The sequence below is a fragment of the Enoplosus armatus genome, chromosome 2, assembly GCF_043641665.1.
Source record: "Enoplosus armatus isolate fEnoArm2 chromosome 2, fEnoArm2.hap1, whole genome shotgun sequence".
Classification (NCBI taxonomy): domain Eukaryota; kingdom Metazoa; phylum Chordata; class Actinopteri; order Centrarchiformes; family Enoplosidae; genus Enoplosus; species Enoplosus armatus.
In genome coordinates, this window is record NC_092181.1 from 11,871,291 (window position 1) to 11,892,651 (window position 21,361).

At 41.9% G+C, this 21,361-nt stretch overlaps 1 protein-coding gene across 3 annotated transcripts; it reads right to left on the reverse strand.

Moving 5' to 3' along the window:
* Nucleotides 1-1,947: 1,947 nt before the first annotated feature.
* pkn1a (protein kinase N1a) lies at nucleotides 1,948-21,139 on the reverse strand. 3 transcript variants are annotated; one of them, XM_070913468.1, is made up of 24 exons: nucleotides 21,098-21,139; nucleotides 20,036-20,230; nucleotides 18,341-18,446; nucleotides 17,308-17,456; nucleotides 16,421-16,541; nucleotides 13,293-13,295; nucleotides 12,476-12,621; nucleotides 11,524-11,737; nucleotides 10,970-11,164; nucleotides 10,508-10,617; nucleotides 10,263-10,406; nucleotides 9,810-9,885; nucleotides 8,552-8,687; nucleotides 8,182-8,266; nucleotides 7,292-7,371; nucleotides 6,761-6,836; nucleotides 5,925-6,016; nucleotides 5,344-5,520; nucleotides 4,543-4,605; nucleotides 3,730-3,806; nucleotides 3,503-3,645; nucleotides 2,908-3,015; nucleotides 2,524-2,604; nucleotides 1,948-2,187 (listed from the first exon to the last, which is right to left on the reverse strand). In XM_070913468.1, exons 1-24 carry the CDS (start codon nucleotides 21,137-21,139, stop codon nucleotides 1,984-1,986), a joined length of 2,823 nt encoding a protein of 940 aa, XP_070769569.1. In that variant the 3' UTR covers nucleotides 1,948-1,983. The 3 variants fall into 3 exon arrangements, with proteins under 3 accessions (XP_070769569.1, XP_070769561.1, XP_070769552.1); XM_070913460.1 differs by lacking the exon at nucleotides 13,293-13,295; XM_070913451.1 differs by lacking the exon at nucleotides 13,293-13,295 and having other exon boundaries at nucleotides 7,292-7,376; nucleotides 8,145-8,266.
* Nucleotides 21,140-21,361: the final 222 nt, after the last annotated feature.

Here is a 21,361-nt window from a genome sequence, read left to right on the forward strand (position 1 = left end):
AATACACACTGCTATGTTGTAAATATCACATTCAGTACGGTGTATATTCCAACCTGCAGAGAGTTCATGAGGGTGTTGCAATATTAAAAGTTACAGTTTTACATGCCCTGACCCCACATATTAATCAGTGTAGTGATCCACTCTCGTGTTTTCCACTTGAAAGACAGATTAGTACTGGCCTGTTTACATGTGCAGTTGTATAGACTCTATTCGATGGATAGAAGTTGTGATCATCAATCAATCAATAGAAAATGACTGATGATTGAGTGATTTAATGAGCAGAAATGGCAGACTTTGGCAGGTGTGATCCTCTCCAACGTGAAGATTTGTTGATTTTCAGCTGTTTTATATCATTTTAAATGTATGGTTTGAATGAAAACTCCCATAACAACCACACACAGACATAATATTCACTCCAGGTTTTCTTTATAAAATAAGTCATCTCATACTTTCACATGGTTTTGTATTGTCATACACAAGATAAGTAAAATCCATCATACATACAACTTCACAACAAACTCTCCTGTACTCAGAAATGGTTAAAGTGTTTCAGAAGTTTCCAACATTTATCATTCTGCTTCCTTCAAATGATATTTTGAAATGTATTGCCAAGAGGACCTGTTAGCTGGGATCTAAGGAGGCCAGCTCTAATTGGCTCTACTGTGGAAAAGTGGCTAATGAGGTTTGTTGTGCTTGTGTTGCCACCCAGATTTTCCAAAATCACGAAGATATCAATCGGTGTTGGCTGAAAGAAAGATGATTTTAACACTGTGATGGAAACTAAAACCTGTAATGACCACAAGACACAGTTCGCTAAAACAACTCTTTGTGTTTGAAGAGTTTTAAGTCAGATATAAATTGTCTTGGAGGGAAATTACTTACTTCATGTTCACAAAACTCTGGTAGCATGAATGTGTCTCAAACCCATAATGGACAGTCTGTTACTTGTACATCAAGTCTTAGTGTTCGGATGTTTTGTTTCTTTTAAATAAAAAAAAGAAATAAAGAAATAACCTGCTTGCCACGTAGCTTCAATGCTGGTGGTTGTGATTCTGTGTCTGCTACACCTGCTTATATCAAATGATGCATAATACCAAAATATGCAATTAAAACAAAGTATGTGCCGGGTATTGAATAATGCACTGAGCAGTTAATGGTCATAAAATATGACTTCTTTGCAAGTTGTTGTTCTAACAATTGTCGCAGAAATTAAAATCCAAGCAGCACAAATTTTAAAAAGTAGTTGATAAAAGTCCAAAAGAAAAGTAAGACAGTGGTTCTTTACCCCGTGGTCAACTCATAATTCTCCCAGTAGGCGTCATCATACGACTGCTGGGAAAGCTTTGAGTAGAAATTCACTCTGAACGTCAGTATTTCCACTCTCACAAAGCAAATCCTTTTTTTTTTTTTCTTCTTGAAGTTGAGAGTGTTTCTGCAGCACGTCGGATCGCTCTTCCTGCTGCTGTATACAAAAGGGCCACAAAATAAAAAACGAAATGCTTTTCTGTGGATTAAATACAAATACAAATGTAAGGCATTGTTATGAGAGGCCGTTAAGCAACCCCCCAAACAGTCAACAGTACGAAGAGACAGCGAGCTCCTCCTCTCACAGCTGAGCAGGTGACTACACACTGACACTTACGAGGATGGGAGGAGGCATTTTAAAAAGGCTAATGTCTGCAAGATACTCAAGTCACTGGTGTGTTGTACAATGATTGGAGGGGGGGGGGGGGCGTTGTTTGTCCTTTGTTTGTGATTGAACATTTTACCACATCAGCTATCCGTCCCGGCTTTTATATTCTTAGTCCTCGATCTTTAGACACACAAAACACAGACCGACTGCCTCTGGTCTCTCCTCATTCATTCACAGTGTAATTAATGGCAGACAAACAGTCAGCAGAGACCGCCGGTCGGCTCCGACAAAACCTGCCGTGAAGCCTTCAAAATAGAACATTCCTCGAGGTCTGCGAGCCCCCCAGTCCACTAACAGAGGTCAGAGACGTAGTCAAAGTCCCGGAAGCTGTCCTGGTCTTTGCGGGAGAGCACGCGAGGCTCTCGCGGAGGTGTGAGCATCGGGGCTTCAGTGGTAAACTCCTCGTCAAAGTTGCTGACGTCTTCCTTGCCGCCAATGGAGGGGACGAAGGGAGGGGGCGCCCTCCTTTGCAGCAACGCCTCCCAGTCCACATTCTGGACGGAGAAAAATGAGACAAGAAATCAATAAAAAAAAGTGAGAATCTGCTGATCTTTCTTAGTTCTGCATATATTTCCTTCAAAGTGTCAAGGACAAGTAGAGGCTCGTTTCCAGAGGAATGGGATATTCCGCTTTAAATCATGCCAGAGTTCAGTGTCTTGCTCAAGGACACTGTGGACGGGAGGATTGAACCGACAAACCCGGCAATTAATGGATGACCTGCTCTACCTCCTGAGCCACAGCCGCTTACAGCAAACTGAATATTTCCTGGTGCTTCACATTAAAAAAAACCAAAAAACAGATAAGAGATGGACAAGTACGAGTGTACTTACTCTGAAAAATGGCTGCTTCTTCACCTCCTCTGCATCCTTTTCACCAGAGCCCAGTCTTCTCTCTGGGTTCCTCCTCAACAGCTGCTCATGACAACACACACACACACACACACACACACACACACACACACACACACACACACACACACACACACACACACACACACACACACACACACACACACAAATAAGAAATTATAAGGAGGATATTACAATCAAACGTCTGATGTGTGACCTCTGTGATTGTGAGTACGTGGACATGTAAGCTATATTGTTGACTAATAAGTGTTTCCTGTGTATGTGCAGCATTTGTCACGTATTGTTCATGGGTAATAAAGTCGGTGAGTGTGTCTTGTGTGTTTGTGTGTGTGTGTGTATTCTTACCCTTCTCATGATGCCAATAGCCTCCGTGGACAGAAAGCGTGGATAGCGGACTTCATCATTCACAATGCTGTCAAACACCTCCTCTTCATCATCCCCTGGGAATGGAGACTACACACACACACAAAACGGAGAACACACTAATTAACCTCATTCAATACAATCCATTTTCATGTTAACCACAGTGAACATGTTGTTAGTGATTGTGAACATCCAATTATCTTTGTAAAGGTGTAGGAATATAAATCTTCAGCATCTAAGACTGAAGAAATTCAGCACACTTGCAATATGTTTAATTATTCCATTTACCAATTTTAAGGTCCATATCCATTTATCAATATGAAATCAATAAGCTTTTATTTTTTGTGAGTGTTGTGTACTGTGTAGTTTGATCTGTTATTGAACTGTTTACAGTACACAGTAAGAGGAAACATATCGAGACAATGGGATGACAACTACTAAGTCAGATCTGAACGAGGGACACGGCAGTTACACGATACTGTATGAAGTTTAGATGCCTGACCCCTTAAACTAACAAGAATCTGTTCAGCTGTCTCCCCATGGACAGTGTGAGAGCTTTGTGTATGTTAGTCCTCACCTCTCCCACCAACATTTCATAGATGAGGACCCCCAGTCCCCACCAGTCTACTGCTCTGGTGTAGGACGTATCTGTTAGGACCTCTGGGGCTAAAAACTCTGGAGTCCCACAGAACGTGCTGGTCCGGTCCCCAAAGCCCATTCCTACAGACAGAGGCAAAAAGATGAAAAAAAGCCCTCGTGATGACAAATAAAATGAGCCCATCTGTCAGTAATATCAATACCCACCTTCTTTACACAGTCCAAAGTCGGCAATCTTCACATAACCATCTGTGTCTAGCAGCAGATTGTCAAGCTTGAGGTCTCTGGAAGAAAGATAAAAAGATGTAGGTGAGGATAAGAGTCTCTTTCACCAATCACAGCTGAGAGTAGACGAGGAGTTTAAAAGAGACACAAACTAGTCTAATAAGAGTCTATAGCCATGCTAGCTGCTCTGTGAGGCTGTGCTTAGGCAGAGCGGTGCGTTGAGCTAAACACTGCTAACATGCTGACGTCTGTACCACACATGTCAACCTCATGGTCGCACTAGAGGAAAAGTCAGTAGGATTCATCGTCACATGGTCTGTACAAAATGTGATGGCAATCCATCCAGAGGTTGTTCAGATATTACAATCTGGACCAAAGTGGTGGACCAACCTACAGACCTGCTGCTAGCATGGCTAAAAATCAAGACCTCAATACTTAATACTTGATGGGAAGACAGAATCAGACATTTCATGTGAATTCAAAGGGATAGACAGTTGAGGTATTTAAGATTCATTCCTGAAAATCTCTTGCATTATTTTTTTTTTGCTATTGGAATTTTCTTTTCAGATAATTAGTTTTCTTTGTTTGAATTTCAAAAAGAAAAGAAATAGTTTGGTGGAGGTATTGGAGCTTCTCCACTGGGCATCATTGGACTTCATTCACTGCAAAATCTTTTGCACAGATTTTAATGGATAGGTGGTTTCTTTTTTTTTAGTCTGTTGCTTCTTCAATAGACATCTTTTTTTACACCCCAACTATCATGTGTGGAAACATGTTTGTGTTAGTTCCACTCACCTGTACACAATCTTATGGTCGTGGAGGAACTGAAGTCCAAGAACTACGCAGGCTGCATAAAACCTGAAGTCAAACCAAAGAAACATTATTACTACTTTGCAATAAAAAGGGATGTAAATGTAAACCTCATGAAGAGTACAAAACTGAATGAATGAGAACAAAAATGGACACTACTACTAAATACATACCTTTCATGTCAAACTTGTGGGCTTTTGGTCATGAACTTTGAATGCATTTTTGCATAGAAAGACTGCAGATTTTGTCCCCCATCACTTTTATCAAATATGCATTTTTCACAGGAGACATTTTGACATTAATGTGATTAATTCCACCTGTGCGTTTCCTGCTATGACAAGTCAAAATGTCTGCTGTGAAAAAGGTTTATTGCCTTAAGATGGAATCTCTTTAAGCCAGCATCGACAGGAGGAACAATTATAGCAGTGCTTTCAATATACATATGGGTATGCAAGTATTGTTTTAAGATAGAAAAATGTGACTCTGTCCTCTTAATAATTATGGTGGGACTTATTGGGGCTATAACTATATTAAATGTACATTTATTAGAAGTAGAAGTTTGTTACTCTACTTTGAGATTTAAAGTAATTCCCAAACCCTGAAAATGATGAAACTCGTTTCCCCCACTATCAGGACTTTCCAGATTTGTATGAGAGCCTTAATTTGTGGGAATACGCAATGTGTGTTTATAGACTCACTTATTACACAAACAAATAATAAAAACACTTCCAAAATATCTGTATTTAGTCTCTCTTTCTCAAACACACGTATGCAGACGTTACGTACACGGCTCGTGGCTCTGTGAAGACGTCTGTGTGGATGTGCATCATCAGGTCGCCTCCTGCTGTGTACTCCATAACAAAACACACATGCTCTTGAGTCTGGAAGCACGCAAACAGGTTGACCAGGAAGGGATGGTGCGACATGTTCACGATCTCAAAGATGCGCTTCTCGCACATTAGACTGCAGGAGGAAAGGAGAGGAGGCAAAATAAAGTGAACAAGAAAAGGAGGAGAGTAAGGACGGAGGGGAGAGAAACAAACAGGAAGTGTACGGATGTGAAGGAGGAGGTGGAAAGCGGAGAAAGGATGCAGAATATGAGAGAGAAATTAAGGATTGAGGGGAGGACGGAAAAAAGATTGGAGGGAAAAATGAGAGACATTTACACATAATTAGAGAGCGTTTATTTTGGTTGATGAGACACCCACACTCATCCCACAGATGAACTGTAATCATGGTGATTCAAGGCACAGCAGCACAGATTAAATACAAAATTAAAATGCATTACTGGAGCTCAAAGATCAATGCTAAAAAACAGCAACCAACCACACAAACACAGGAAGTAATAAACACATCAACACACACACCTTTCCACCTCATCCCGAGCGACGATATCTCCTTTCTTCAGGGCTTTGATGGCGTACATCGTGCCTGTCTTCTTGTATTCTGACAACAACACCTGGAGACAAACACATGCAGGAACAACTCAGTTTGTTTCACTCTTAAAAACTGAACAAAAGCAGCACAAGTGAACTTCTAGATGTGCATGTTTATTGGTTTAATGAGGAAGAGAAATGGAAACTGAAATTCATTAAGATATCACAACAAGGTCTGAATTGCATGATTTAAACCTGCAAGTTGAACTCACTTGTCTTGTTTACATTACTGCTGTTTAAAACTTTTTTGAATGAACATAATCAATGTGTATGAAACAAGGGTTTTAATTTTGTATGTGACGTTGAATGTTTCACAAAGAAAAAGGAAGGGAGCCATTACATGCAGAAAAGTGAGAAAACGTAGTATGCACAATATGTGCACAAACACAGGCACCTGATGTCATAAAGAAACCAAAAGGGCTTTTTAAAAATTGTCTTGTATGCATGGTTTTCTGGTTGTGGTGTAATTAACACAACACTTTTTGTTTTTTCCTTATTTCAAGAAATAAATAAGCATAACCTCTTGATGCTGCCTGAAGGACACGGTGGAATCCAGAGGAGCTGCCAGTCCAAGCCTTTTTGTGTTTCTTGTGCCAGTAAGTGCTCAGACATGTTGAGCATTTTAAATTCAAGAACTCCCCTCCTCTGTTCTTTGTGTTATTACTGACCTGTTTCCCAGTGTTTTTTTTTTTTTTGTATATTCTGAGTTAAAAGTTTCATTCATTAAAAAAAACAAAAAACAAAACCGACCGTTTGCCACACTGTACCTTCCCAAAGTGTCCTCTGCCCAACACAGCGATCATCCTGAAGTCCTGGAGAGACAGAGGACCTTTCCTCTGCTTACTGGAGAGACGGACACACACAGCCAGCAGGCTCAGAACAGAACAGTATAATGTGTCATGGCAGACAGAGAGCACTGCGTTTTCAAAGGTAATATTCTCATGCTAACAGACAAGCACTTTTAACAGCAGCCATGTTGACTTGTGATAGTAGGAAAAGCAGTGTTACTAATAACATTAACGATGTCTCTGCTCTGTGTCAAGTGTCCCAGCAAGTGCTGAGACTTTGACAGTGAGCCAACATGCACAATACCAGGATCCTGAGACTGAAACATTAACTGAACTGAAACGTTTCTACTGTAACATGTCAAAATGTCTTTGGTGCAAAAGGCCTAATATAAAACATACACATAAAGGAAAACTGTAGTAATTATATCAACAAAAGAAATATATAATGCAGGTAAGGTAAAAAATAAAAGAATAAGGATGCAGTGTTTATGTGCGTGTGTGTGTGTATACCTGCTAACAGACGGGGTCGGGACAGGGCACTCGGGGGTGAGGTCTGGGGGGGAGAAGGGCTCGATGACTGGCAGTCGGTCCTGACGGGGGACGTGCGAGGAAAGAGACACAAAGGAAAAGACACAGAGAGACATGCAGAGACCGAGAGGTAAGAGGACACAGGATAGAAGACAATAAATGACATACCAACAGCTTTCCAGTGAGTAGGACTCACTTGTTGGGGATGCTTTGAATTTTAAACCTAACAAGCTGGACCATCGCGCAGTGTTGTAGTCCATAATCTCCACAGGCAGCCATTCACCAAATCGGTTGAGTGAGGATATTGAGCATTGACATTATAAAACTATAATGCAATTAAACCCAAATTTACTAGATAAACAACTGACTGTGGTCGACATGAGGCACCAAGTTGGATATATCAGAGCTTTTAGAAAATTTCCAGTTGTATTTGCAACATAGATGTTGATATGAACAAAATTTTAAGACGGGTAATAATTCTGATATGACATGAACGCTGCATTATCTAACAGCTGTTTTGGAGCACATCTAATAATTTCTTCAAAGATATTTTTATAATGTTTATAATGTTTTTATAATGATCTCAAACGAATATAAATCCAAAACGAAATGTTTTGATCTCTCGTTTGCAAATGCAAAATTTGTCTATAAATTCAAAATACAGTCCAAACTTGTCCTACACTGTAGTTATTGCAGCCTGGATTATGGATTATTACATTATTCACTGATCAAAGTGACAAATGCCCATGTGTTGATTTATCCCATATCTTCGTGTTTACAGTTAGTCTTTACTTGTGAAACAGGGCTTGGGCTTTTAATATGCTCCCCCCCCCCTCCATTTCCCAGGCTTCCTCTCTCTCGGCCTGTCTCACCGGGGTGTGTGTGTCCGTGTCTCTCTTGTAATCGCCTCTTATCGGAGAGTCGCTGTCCAGACTCAGCTTCTCCACTGAGACCTCCCTGGAAAATTCACACGGACACATAACAAGCAGACCAACGCGTTGATGCAGACAGACAGATGAACAGAGACAAACACAAAAGGGCTGTTAGATGTGGGGCAGAGAAAGCATCACATGCTTTATACTTTGCCAGGAAACACAAGGAAAAAGGTTCAAGGAATGCTGCTGTGTTTGATAGCAAAGTCTGACAGCTATCAAACGTCACACAGTACAATTAACTGTGTGTGCATCTGTGTGGCTTACGCACTGTTTATTTGTGTTTGCTTTGTGTATGTGTGTGTCTCACCCGGAGTTGAGTGTTAAGCTGTGCGCGTTGGGACTGTAGGTTCCTGAGTTGTTGACAGTTGGAATGGCGTTTCGAAGCAGCCTCACCCACGTCCCGATATCCACGTTCATCTGACGAGCCCGCAGGAACGCCTTACCTGGAAACGCACGTACGTACACACACATCTACAGTCACTAATGTATGTCTCACAGAGCCATAGATATAGAGACCATTATCACATCTACTTCTGTAGATATTTTCTGTCCAGTATCCTTACTTTCCCTGACTAATAATGAACTCTTTCTTTAACCTAAAATGTATGTTCCTTCACTCATTGTTTTTCCAGGTTGTAGAAATCTTAAAGGGGTAAAAAGTCTGTTTTTTATTACAGTCGGGGATTGTTATGGGAAAAAAACAACATACAATGAGAGTGTAGGGATCACAGTTAAAACCATTCCCTGGTATTCACGGACTTCCCAAGGGGATTCATAATTTTCCCTGATGTTCACTGTCTGAAATACACTCTTGATATTAAATGATATTCCAAAACTTCCATGATCACCAGAAAGAGAGAAACTAGTCATTGTCATCAGTCATCTAAGTGGCTGAATGACCTTTCTAGGCTTTATTTATTTATTTTTTACTGATTTTAATATTATTATTATTATTTAAGCAAAGTAATTTCTTTGATTGGATAAGTGAATCGTAAATAAAGTTGTCATCATCATGAAGAAACAAGATCATTTATTTACCACTAGATGGTGCTGTGGTCTAAATGAAAACTGCAATGTGTCTTCCCTTCTGGTTATGTTCTCTTTCATATTAAGATAAAGACCGTTAAGGGGGAAATTCTGGTATGTTTAAACCAAATTTTGGTGTCTAAATGACAAATAGTTACCAAAAGTTTTGGAATTGATCCAGGGGGTCGCCTCAGCCGGAATGTAATACTTGTGGGCAATTGCGCCCGTGAAAAGTACATCCTCTAAAAGTGCTTGCTTTTGCCAGTGACAGGCTCAGATTGTTATTATAAGTGTCTGACAACATAATGGAAAGGATCCCTACAGAGACAGACCTTTTTGTTGAAGAGTAAGATCCTTTTTGTTTAACCAGAAACGCTGTCGTCTTCCTGCAACAACTCACGGAGCGAAACTTATACGTAAATACCGGAGTTTCCCTTTAAGCGGTTTGTTCATTTCAAAAGGTCGTCCGTGTAAACTGCACTAAGACCGCAGTAGAAAAACAGATCAGCATATTTTGCTCCGCTCTGTCTCTTCCTCACCCTGCTGCTTAGAAAAGACCTTCTTCTGCCTCTGGAGGCGAGGAACTCTCTCAATGACCGGGTTGAAGAAGGTCACCTGGAAAACACACACACACACACACACACACACACACACACACACACACACACACACACACACACACACACACACACACACACACACACACACACACACACACACACACACAAAACATTTTATTTTCAGACATCATACTGAAATGATCCCTTTGATATTTCATACTTGAAAGGTTCAAAGTGTTTTTCAGCACAGGTGCATGTGACAGCTTGTGTGTGTATGTGTGTGGGCAGGTGTACATGCGCACATTTGAATATACTTGTGTGTATTTATAGCACTTGCATAGATGGGTGTCATGTATGCGAGGACATCCATGTCCACACCTTTGTGTGTGGCTGTCCCTTTTCCCATTGTTTGTTGTATGTGTGTGTGTGTACCTCGGCCAGCAGAAGGCCCTGAGGCTCCAGCTCCAGCTGAACTCTGTGTTTCTGGTTGTCCAGGAACTCCTCCAGCTTCAGGTACTTCACAGCACACAAAGAGCGGTAGTCCTTCCAGTAAACAGCGATCTCCATCTCCCTTGACTAAAACACACACACACACACACAATCAGTTTTACTTTACTAAAAGGATTCAACTTCAACGCACTCTATGCATTTATGTGTGTGTGTGTGTATGTACTGACCCTTTCCAGCTCCACAGTGAAGGTCTGGTCCCAAGCCTGTTCTCCCACAGTCCTCCAAGCAGTCTGGCCCACCACTGTGTTATCCAGCTTCAGCACAGCACTCACCTCAGCTGCACGCACACACAATCAGCAAATTTGATCTTCTCTATAGGTGACAGTCCTATACAGTACTTGGCACTTTAACCCTGACCACTGTAAAAATGAAAGCGACTGTATGCTCACGCTACAATAACACAATTAAAGTATTGATTAATGATGGTCATTAATTTCCTTGGAGACACTGCAGAAAGTGCAAGACCTTTAAAAAGAGAAAAGCTGGTTGTGAATTGCCTACTCAGGGTATGGAGGTAATTCAGCCATATTTGCTGATGTTTCTGTGCCATTATGTGTGACCTACAGTGCTTAACCGCACCAACCCCCCCGCCCCCGCCCCCAGACACACACACTCATACAACCACTCACAGGAGAGCTCTTCTGTCTTGCTGGGCGTCTTCCCGCTGACTGAGCCGCTCCGTCCGTACAGTCCCTTGCTGCCTCTCATGAAGGACCTGGTGTCTCCAGGGCTGTAGCAGGGCAGCATGACAGCTGTCCCTTTATTGCGACCTGGGACCACCTCCAACAACCCCACGCAGCCCAGCAGCTGCACCTGTAAGGTACCTGAAGACGGAAGAACACAAAGTCAGGTATAACCAACCAAAGACCAAAAACACCAGAGGACAGATGTATAATTCAAGACTAAACATCTCTGAACACAAAAATAGATATGCATTTACAAATTGATTTATAAAGATTATGTGAACTTGTAAAAGCCTAATGCCCTCTTCCACAAATAGACATAAACAGCAATCAGCATCACCGGCTTGGAAATCAATGAACAGCCATTACACATGATCATATGGGATCATAGAACACACTTTACTGTAATCCCCATTCTATATATACTTAATGATGACTTCTTGTGGTCTAAACTTGCTTGACTTTGCTTTGCACAGGTTTGTTTGTCTTGTTCTACGTACCAGTGAGAGGTGAGGGCTTGTTGAGGGTGCTGTACTGGTTCTGGAGGTAGGGGGCGCCATGGCGAGAGCTGAAGGCAGGGGAAGAGGCCAGGGCTAGCTCCTCTTTGATGATGTTGGCCTTGGGATGGTCCTCCGGCAGCTCTGCCAGACGCTGGTCCAGGGAGTCCCTCAGCAGGTCTAACCGCTGTGACGCCTCGCTCAGACGAGACTGTGCCTACAGAGCATCAACACAGAGCAGCTTCAATACACATTTACATCCATTTACGTTAAGGAAAATATTACTTCTCTGTCCAATCTCACAGCCCACACAATCCCTCCCTCCTACCATATTTCAGTCACGTAAGTGAGAGTATTGGTGTGACAATGTAAAGATGCTCTATACCACAATATACTGCAAAAATACTGCTTTAATATTTGCTTGTTAGCCTTTGCATTCGAAACTGTGACTGAAATGGGGTGCGTGTGTGTGAGAGAGTAATGGGTTTCTGTTTGAGAACTGCAAAGAGTTGAAGTGAGTTTTCAAAGCCAGAAATCTCAACAAATAATGAATGAACCAGTGAATCATTAGTGCTGATCAAAAACACTTCCAACAACTGCACAGATATGGTTGTTTTGCGTTAGGCCATATGTGATTTTGCAGCTGCTGCTGTGAAGATTCTCAAATGTTACTTTGAATAAAGAGCGTGCAGTAATTGAAGCTGCTCTGTGAAATATCTGACTTCAGAGAAAATTGCTTTGAGGAATGACATTGCTTTTAGTATCTCGTTGGACCCATAAAGAGAAAACGTATCACATTCAGACACCTCATAATGTCACGATGCTGTGAAAACTGTTAGGCATGTAGAGACAGCAAGTATTATAAGAGTCTCACAACTTTGCACTGAGAAAATTGAGTCTGAGGAAGGGTTTGCTGTTGCAGGATGTGTGTGTGTGTGTGTGTGTCCAGTCTAACCTCAGACAGGGCTTTCTTGTCCTGGACCTTGTTGGCCCCCAGGAGCCTGAGCACATTTTTGGCCCCCTCAGCGACAGCATGTTCCACCCTGTAGTGATGCCTCAGCTCTTCAATACGCAGCTCCACCCCACAGAGGTCGTGGTTACCTGCAGTGTTGGGACGGACAAAATACATTTTACACAGTGCAGCTGAGGCTGTAATACCAAAGGACGCCGCTTTAATCACACCTGCACCTTCTGCTCAGTTGTATTCTATAGTTAGATCTTGGCAGATGCACATCGAGACTACATCTTTTGTTTTGGCAGTAGTGTGTTACAGCGAACTCCCCTGGGCGTACTAAGTTAGGTTAATGCCTTAATGCAGGCATTACATAAGACAAAGACATCAGCAGCACCTGGAGGGAGGTAAGTAGCCTCTGAGTGTTCCCCAGTAAACAACATTATCATTTCTGAACGACTTTCTTATTCCCATCTTTAAAAGCAAACAGAAAAAAATATAAAATCAAAAAGCTTCTTTTTGATTTTATTTAATTATCTAATTAATGTTTCTTTTTTGTGATACATTATTTTATTGATATATAAATTAAATTGGCAACAAACAAATTAGTGATATCTAAACTACTAAGATTTCATAGGATTTTATAGTAACAATAGCTTGTTGTCCAGTATGAACTATTTGGAATATTTTCTATTACAGCGTCTATCTTGCCCTTTTTGTTTCTTGCTATGCTGTAAAACAGCCCCCTATTTGATCACGTTGTGACCAAGTTAATAGAAAAAAACCTGCCATCATTACAAATAGTTTAATAAATCAGGACCTGCTCACATGCTTTAGGACGAGAGACAGAAATGATGAATAACTTTAAGACAAAACAGTCGTTCTCCACAGCAGACCACTTCAAAATGCACCAATGCCACTGATAAAACACTGACAAATGGTTATTTCACCCCTTAAATGGAAAGACTTGGTAACGGTAGCTACATTAAAGCAGAATAGTAGGTGCAATGCTATCAGTGAAAAGGTAAAAACATACTCAAGCTTCCTCACTTAAAGAAACAAAACATGGGGTCAGCGCCAGAGCAGCACCCAATTACAGCTAAGTGGTTAGCTTAATGGCAGCAGCAGCCTCTCATAGTGGGTAACAAACACATGGAGCACACAGATATGGAGAGAGGAGGCGTGAGATAAGGAGGAAGACAATCGCACAAGTAGCATTCAAAAAAGGTGCATTTGACTTTAAAATGCTAGGTTTGTTAAGAGGAAGGACAAAAGGACACAAGAGGAGTGATTAAAAATGATTTTTAGGACTTATGAGCTGTTCAAAATGCTGCATGAGACAGGAGGAGAAAGAAAGGAAGAGAGGGAGGTAGGGCTGGAGATGGATGTGCATGCTTTTATCTCCTAATAAGGTGTTCTGCCTGGAGCCCAGACCCTGCTAGATGACCTCTCCACCGGGTGTGGTGCCTGGAGACTGTCTGTCTGTGTACACTATACACGCAACCCCTGTGTGTGTGTGTGTGTGTGTGTGTGTGTGTGTGTGTGTGTGTGTGTGTGTGTGTGTGTGTGTGTGTGTGTGAGGAGAAAGACAGAATAACCAAGACATATCCAGAGACTATGTGGGACACCAGCACAAAAGAGGAATATTAAGTGTTGAAGTTACCATTAATAAATAATAAAATACCTATAGAGAAAGCGTAGAAAGGCAGATACTCTATGTATCTGCATAATAGTTAAAGTTTTGGAGAACTAAACTTCATTAAAAAGAGGCCTCCATAGATGTAGCACTGTACCCCTGTAACACTGTCTGACTCATGATGGACAGTTTAAAAAAAAAAAAGGATCAAAACGATGCAGCAGAACCATAGTTATCGTCCTTTTTATTCCTTGCATGCATCCTCCTTTTAAAAACCCAGTGCCTACATTACCCACAATGCAGCTCGACCACAGACAGTTTGGTCAGAGATTTGGGTGTGTTATGCTTGTAGTGGCTAATATAGCCATGAGCAGCTAGCATCAAGCAGAGACAAGGAGCGGGCTACAAAGGTCTGGTAAGCTCACTTCCAGATTTTATTCATTTTCAAACTTGTAGTTTTCAGACCCAACTGACGCTGACTCAAGTAACATCACCCGAGGCAATTTATCTGACTTCACACAGCTCCCTCTGGAGGCTTTATACAACTTTTTTTCACATATGCAGTAGTACTCCCCATGACCTGTAAACAGACTTGGTTGAGTTCCTCTTTCAGTATAAAGTGACTGCTGCTCGGTCTAGTCATTAACATCTATAATACTATTTTATCATGCTGCAGCAGTGGAAGGAACTTCAGATCATTAAAAACCCAGTGGGTTTTCCACATAGAGGGCACAGAGGGACAGTACGGCCCTTAAAAGGCCCTTAAATAATCCTTCCAAATGGCCATTATCTTCTTTGCCTTAAAAGACACCCACTTTCTTAACAGCCATCAGCTGCCTCAGTCTGACGTGAGCAGAAACGAAAAGCCCCAAAGGGAATACGCCATCTTTAAAGTCTGTTTTTTACTTCTACCCCCTCCCATCGCACTCTCCCTGCTCCCCTGCTGCATTTTAGCAAACCACCCACCTCTTGTGACCATAATCAATCAGCCTGTTTTCCCAGCAGAGGGGCCATAATGGTCCACAGCACTCACCGCCCTACAGAAAACTCATTCACCTGCCCTGAAATGGCATTGATCACTCTGCCACAACATATAATGACCGCACTTCTGCACATTTAATACATGCAATCACCTGCCCGTTTTCTTTTGCTGTGCCTCTATACACGGTACAATAAAATACTGTTCGCGAGTGTGTGAGTGTGCGCTTGTGTGTGAAAGAGAGACTTTTCATCTGCCGGTCCTTTTGTTGGAGGGTCTTTAAAAAAAAAAAAGCATCTGTGTGTGAATTAGATTGATTGCCGTAATGTGCCAGGTGGGCCATTTCACAGGCTTTGTGTCACTCACTCACTCACTCACTCACTCACTCACTCACTCACTCACTCACTCACTCACTCACTCACTCACTCACTCACTCACTCACTCACTCACTCACTCACTCACTCACTCACTCACTCACTCACTCACTCACTCACTCACTCTCACACACACACACACACACACACACACACACACACACACACACACACACACACACACACACACACACACACACACACACACACACACACACACACACACACACACACACACACACAGTCCACTGTGTAACAATCCTAACTGTCCTCTTCATCTTCTTTTCCCCACAAAACTAAGTCGGGGAGATGTGAAAAGATGTGTGCTTTTTATTGATCTGTTTGTGCTGCTGTGTCTGCAGCTGTTGCTCAGGGCAAACTGTATAACAAAAAAGAAAACGCGACCGCAGATCACATGAAGATAGAGATGAAAAAGATTCAGCCAAAAGCATCCTGTCAGTGCCAGCTGACCACACATAACGTGTAACACTTGAGAGTCATGGATCATCACAGGCAGCATCTGAAATTAACAGTTTAGCTCACTTTCCACTGACAGGTGACAGGTGAACTGAAAATATTCAGGTTAGAAATAATTACAGCATGTTGTTTTTTGTAGATAGATAGATGGTTTAGTATACAGTATTTTGAAGTGTTATGGGACTGTTTACCTTGGCTACCTGCATCTGATGCTACTCTTTGACAGAAATAATCCTAGAGCGCAACCAAATACTGAAAAAACAATAGCCCAAATATTGTACACAGCATTTAAATGTGATCATCTCATAAATATACCAGCCACAAAGGTGAGTAACCCTTATTGATCAAAATTTATTTTCCTGGCATTGGAACTTGGTTGTGTTTGTTTAGAGCCACAGGTTTTGAATCACTGGTACCACATCATAACATAAAGTATCAGTTATATTTTGTATTCACTCATTTATCCAGCCAATCAGACTCACCCTGTGTGTCATCGTTGTGCTCAGTGGCCTGCACAGCTTTGCGGATCTGCATGCGGATGATGTCAATTTTGGTCTTACTGTCCTGCAGCATCTGCTGGGCCGTCTGCAGCATCTTCTTGTCCTGATTGGAGCAGGGACAAGACAAGGAGCAAATCACATGACATGAAGCAGGAAGGTAAATATCATTATACAAGAAAACTTGTATAAACAACACAGAGGATCTTAATCCTGTCTTCCTTACTGTTGATTGATTGCTATTGCGTTTAAACATTGAAACAGAAAGTGAAGTGGAGGTTCGAGAGCAGGGTCGAATGGCAAGGTGAATCAGACGCTGCATAAAAAAAGGGGGAGGGGATTGTTGAAGTAATCCAGGGATAGGGTGTGTGCATAAGGGTAGTGTGTCACTGTTCCTACACATTTAGAGATCATCATCTGAGTCAGCAGATTGCAAGGTTATGGATCATTAAGATGCGCACACACACACACACACACACACACACACACACACACACACACACACACACACACACACACACACACACACACACACACACACACACACACACACACACACACACACACACACACACACACACACACACACACAGAGTCAGTTATCAGGCAGCTGGGGGAGGGGTACAATGTGTAACATACTCAACATAAATGCTCTTTACATTTCCCTGAGTTCATTATGTGCATGTGTGTCTAATAGACTGTATATAAAGATGTATGACGTGTCTCCACTTCCTCCCACTGTACAAACATGAGTCGCGGTGCGAGGTCCCGCCAACCCAATTGGCTTCACGTTTGGGGAGCTGTCGCGTCGTCCATCTGTATACACAGTCTATAGTGTGTCTGTGTGTGTGGATTCAGTCAAAGTCCTCTACCTTGGTAGATCCATTGGCGTAGATGGGGATCATGTTTTCAACTCCCTGTTTGACCTTTAGCTCGATGTTGAGCTGTCTCTCCAGGGCAGCAATGCGCTCCTTGTGGGCTGACGTACGACTCTCTGCCCCGGGAGACTGAGGACACTCATCTGTGGAGGGAAGGAGAAGGTTGTAGATGATATAAAAAAGGAACAAGATGAGGGTTCATATGGCGTGCTCTAAAGACAAAATACTGTCAGGGGAATCTCATGTAATGTCAAAGAATATTGTTGCATTCTTGAATTTCTGCGGCAGCATACACAGGGTTAATATCCTGCATTATGGGAACAGTTCTGACTGTTGTCCATACGATTAGAGAGCCACTACAGCATTTACCAGCTGGCCACAAACAGAAGGTTTGCAGCAATACTTTGGCTTCTCCAAATGGTGTCCCACCCAGATGGAATAGGAAAAGATGAATCATCAGGCAATATTATTTTTCCACTGCTCAGAAGTCCCCATTTATCAAGAATGTGTTAGAGAGGATATAAATTCATCATAAAGAACGTTTACAATGTCTACAGACAAGTTATTAACAAACATATGTATGCTTATCATCATGATTAATTTCCAGCGTTAAGCAGAGAAAGTCTCATTCTTTTAAAAGTATTTTATTTGAAAACACTAAAAAAACTACAACACTGATAATACATCATTTCAAATAATAGCTTGGTTTGGTCAAGGAGTTTGTAATGATTAAGTTTGCAGCAGCTAAAGGAAGTCTTTTCTCATCCGTTGTGGCTTTTGGATTAGTCTTATTGCCATGGAGACACATGAATCTGACTGGAACTCACCTGTTATCACTACAGCAAATACTGATAAAAAAAACCCTGACAAATCAAGGCACTTCACAGACTGATGCAAAAAAACTCCTAACTGAATATTTCCACAAAGCAGGTCCTGCTCACTAACCTGCTCACTTTCTTGGTTATATCAGAGACAAAAGGAACCACAAGACGATGTACATTTGACATCTATAGCAGGGGTGGCATACCTTTATTCTCCTCTCCTCCCTTCACCACAATGTGAGCATCCAGTTCTTGCAGCTGAGCGTGAAGGTTGTCCAGCTTGCGGTTAGAAGACCGCAACTGGCTGTCCACCTGTAGGCCAGATCAAATACAGCAGAACATTATTTCTTGTTATGGAGAATAATTTCAGTGTATCAACAAAGTAGTAAATTATGAAAATTTGGCCAATGTGTGGATATAAACATCCATCAACACATGCACAAATGTCATGAGACACTAGAGAGCAGGCGTTTGACTTCAAACCAGTTCTACAAGACCTTTATCCTTCAACATTGTACTTTAAATACCAGTAAATCTGTTTAATTCTTAAGGTGTTGCTATAACGTTTCCCATTTTGATGTTGACTTTCTGTCTTAATCCCATTTAATGCACGGGGTTCAAATATAATCCTATTCTGCAAGCTGAAGCAGGCAAGCAGCCCCAGCAAACATGTCAAACTAAATAAAGCAAAGTGAACACTTGTTGGAAAGTTCTCCATTAATAAAAATGCCTCTGGGTAATCTGCTGAGTGTTGAGGGAAATGATTTGCCTAAAGGTGATGTATTTCTGTGTTCACGCCCTCTGATCAAACAGGTGTAATTACTTTATGCTAACCCATGCTGTACCTGACTAAAGCTGGTATAATGATCAAGACGTGCTGCTTGAATGTTCAGTGAGCTGTTGATGCCATCCTGAAATTACAATGACTGCAGGCAGTGTTCAGGAAAAACTTATTTGTAACAATAATTTGTTTACAAAATGAAAGTCATTTGCATACATTTTAGAGAGGCGCAGTCGTGACCTAAATTCTACCAGCTCTATCAACCACAGTGAATATTATTTATGATAATAAAAAAAGAAATCTACTTTCACCCACCAAATGCATATTTGAACACATACTGTTGTCATTAGGTTGAAAATAATGTAAAAAAACAGCATAGAAAAGATGTAAGGTGTATAATAACTTGTCAAAAGCAAAGAAAGATTCCTCAAAGGAGTTGGTAATGATGACATGGTGGTGATCCTTCTCCTTTGTTTGCTCCAACCGCTCGAGTATTGCTGCTCACTTCCAACAACTGGTGCCTGGCAGCTGTACTGGGCAGCTCCGGGAAATATACGTGTGAGCCTGTGTGGCATTCCCGTCCCCGCCTCGCAATGTGGAAATTTGTGCTCAGTGAGCCTATGACTGAGTAAACAAAGGTCATAACATTGGTCACATGGGGCTTTAAAAAAAATCCTGCCTTTTCTGTGAGGACAAACAGGATAGGAACTTAACATACCAGCAGTTCTACCCAGTTCCGAAGAACTGGTATGTGACTGATTCACCAGCCACTGTTCCAGCAGTCATTAAACTGGATTCCTGCAGTGGTACTTACTGATGTAAAATTCAGTGACTTTCAAACTTCAAAGCACTTCCATGAGCGTAGCATTTTATTCCTGACCTGTTACTGATGTTTTGTCAATGAAAGATGCTTTCTCATATACAGTATCCTTGTGAAGTGTCTGCCTGACTTTCTCTTTGCTATTTCAGATAACCAGTTGGAAACCTGTTTAAAGGCTCTTTTCCACAAACAATAAGACACTTGACTGGTATGATGATCATAATATCTGGGGACGTTTGGACTCTAACCAGTCCTGGTGGATGAAGGTTTTGAGAGGATCTAAGCGTAACTGTGGCTAACCTGCTGTGCATTCCTCTTGTCAGTCGTCGCCCTGCGCAGGTTCTCCGCTCCCTCCTTGATTTTCAGCTCCTTACGAATCTCTCTGCGGATCCTTTCACGCTGCTCGTCCAGAAGCTGCTGCACACTGGAGTCGGAGAAGTCCGAGTTCTGGTCCAGACCGAGCTGCTCCAGAACCGACAGCCCATCTGGGTCACTCTAGACGGGTGAATGGAGAGGGAGAGCGGGAAGGGGAAAAAAAGGAATATGAGGACAAAGGATAAAGAAATTAGGAAATGTGGTTGTGAACAAATTTTAAATCTTTGTCATGACAATAAAAGGCTTAAATTACACCATAGTCAGCCTGACAAGAGGAGGTGTTGAGAGTGAGGTAGACTGAAGAGGAAGAGATGGTGCGCAGGATAAGGCAGTAATGGGAGGAAAGAGATAGAGAGGGAGAGATGATAGTGATGGGGGGAGAGAAAAAAAAGGGCAACTTTGGGTAAAAATGAAAAATACTAGAAGAGGAAGCAGGAGGATGGGAAGAAAGATGAAGGAGGAGCAGTGAGGAATGACAAAAATCTTGTTCAGCCAGTGTTTATAATATTTCAAAACAAATCTCCAATGTCCAACCTGCTTACAAGAAGAGCTTTAGGGTTACTAAAGCTTCCATTAGAAATGCCATTTTCAGGATCGCCTGCCTGCCAAATGGACTAAAGCTCAATACTACACACAAACATCAAAGTGAAGTACAAAGCTGTCCCATGACCTGTGCCGTCCATTGTACTCTTCCAGCCTTTTCTCATGAACCGCTCCTTCTCTACTGGGTGACAATGCCATGAACTTAAATGAAATACTTTAGTACCAGTAAACAGCTGGACTCAAGATTCTGCTCATTTCCTGTGTCTTTTCAAAAAATCATTTTTAGCAGACTATTTGCTACCGAGTGAGATCTGGAGACTCAACAAGCCAGACACACAATCAGGAACACGGCAGGAGAGCGAGCGCTAATCACTAGAAATCACAGCCACTCACCCGTTATTACAGGAACACACAAATCAAACAAACAAGCCAACAACACTTCACCTCCGAGCTGTCCTCATCCTCCTCGTCACCATGCCAACACATAGTTCACTCAGATGTGATGACCCAAAAAACCCACAGAGGGACAGAAATCTTTGGTACGCTCCCGTGCTCGGCCAAACAGTTAATGCCACTCTGAGAGCAAAGTGGGCCGAGGGGGTAAAAACGATAAAAAGAGATAAAGAGAGGGAGAGTTAAGTGAGGGAGGAGGGGGAACGCCTCCGAGAGAGGATATCCGTCCCAACACCAAGCTGCCCAGGCCTTTCC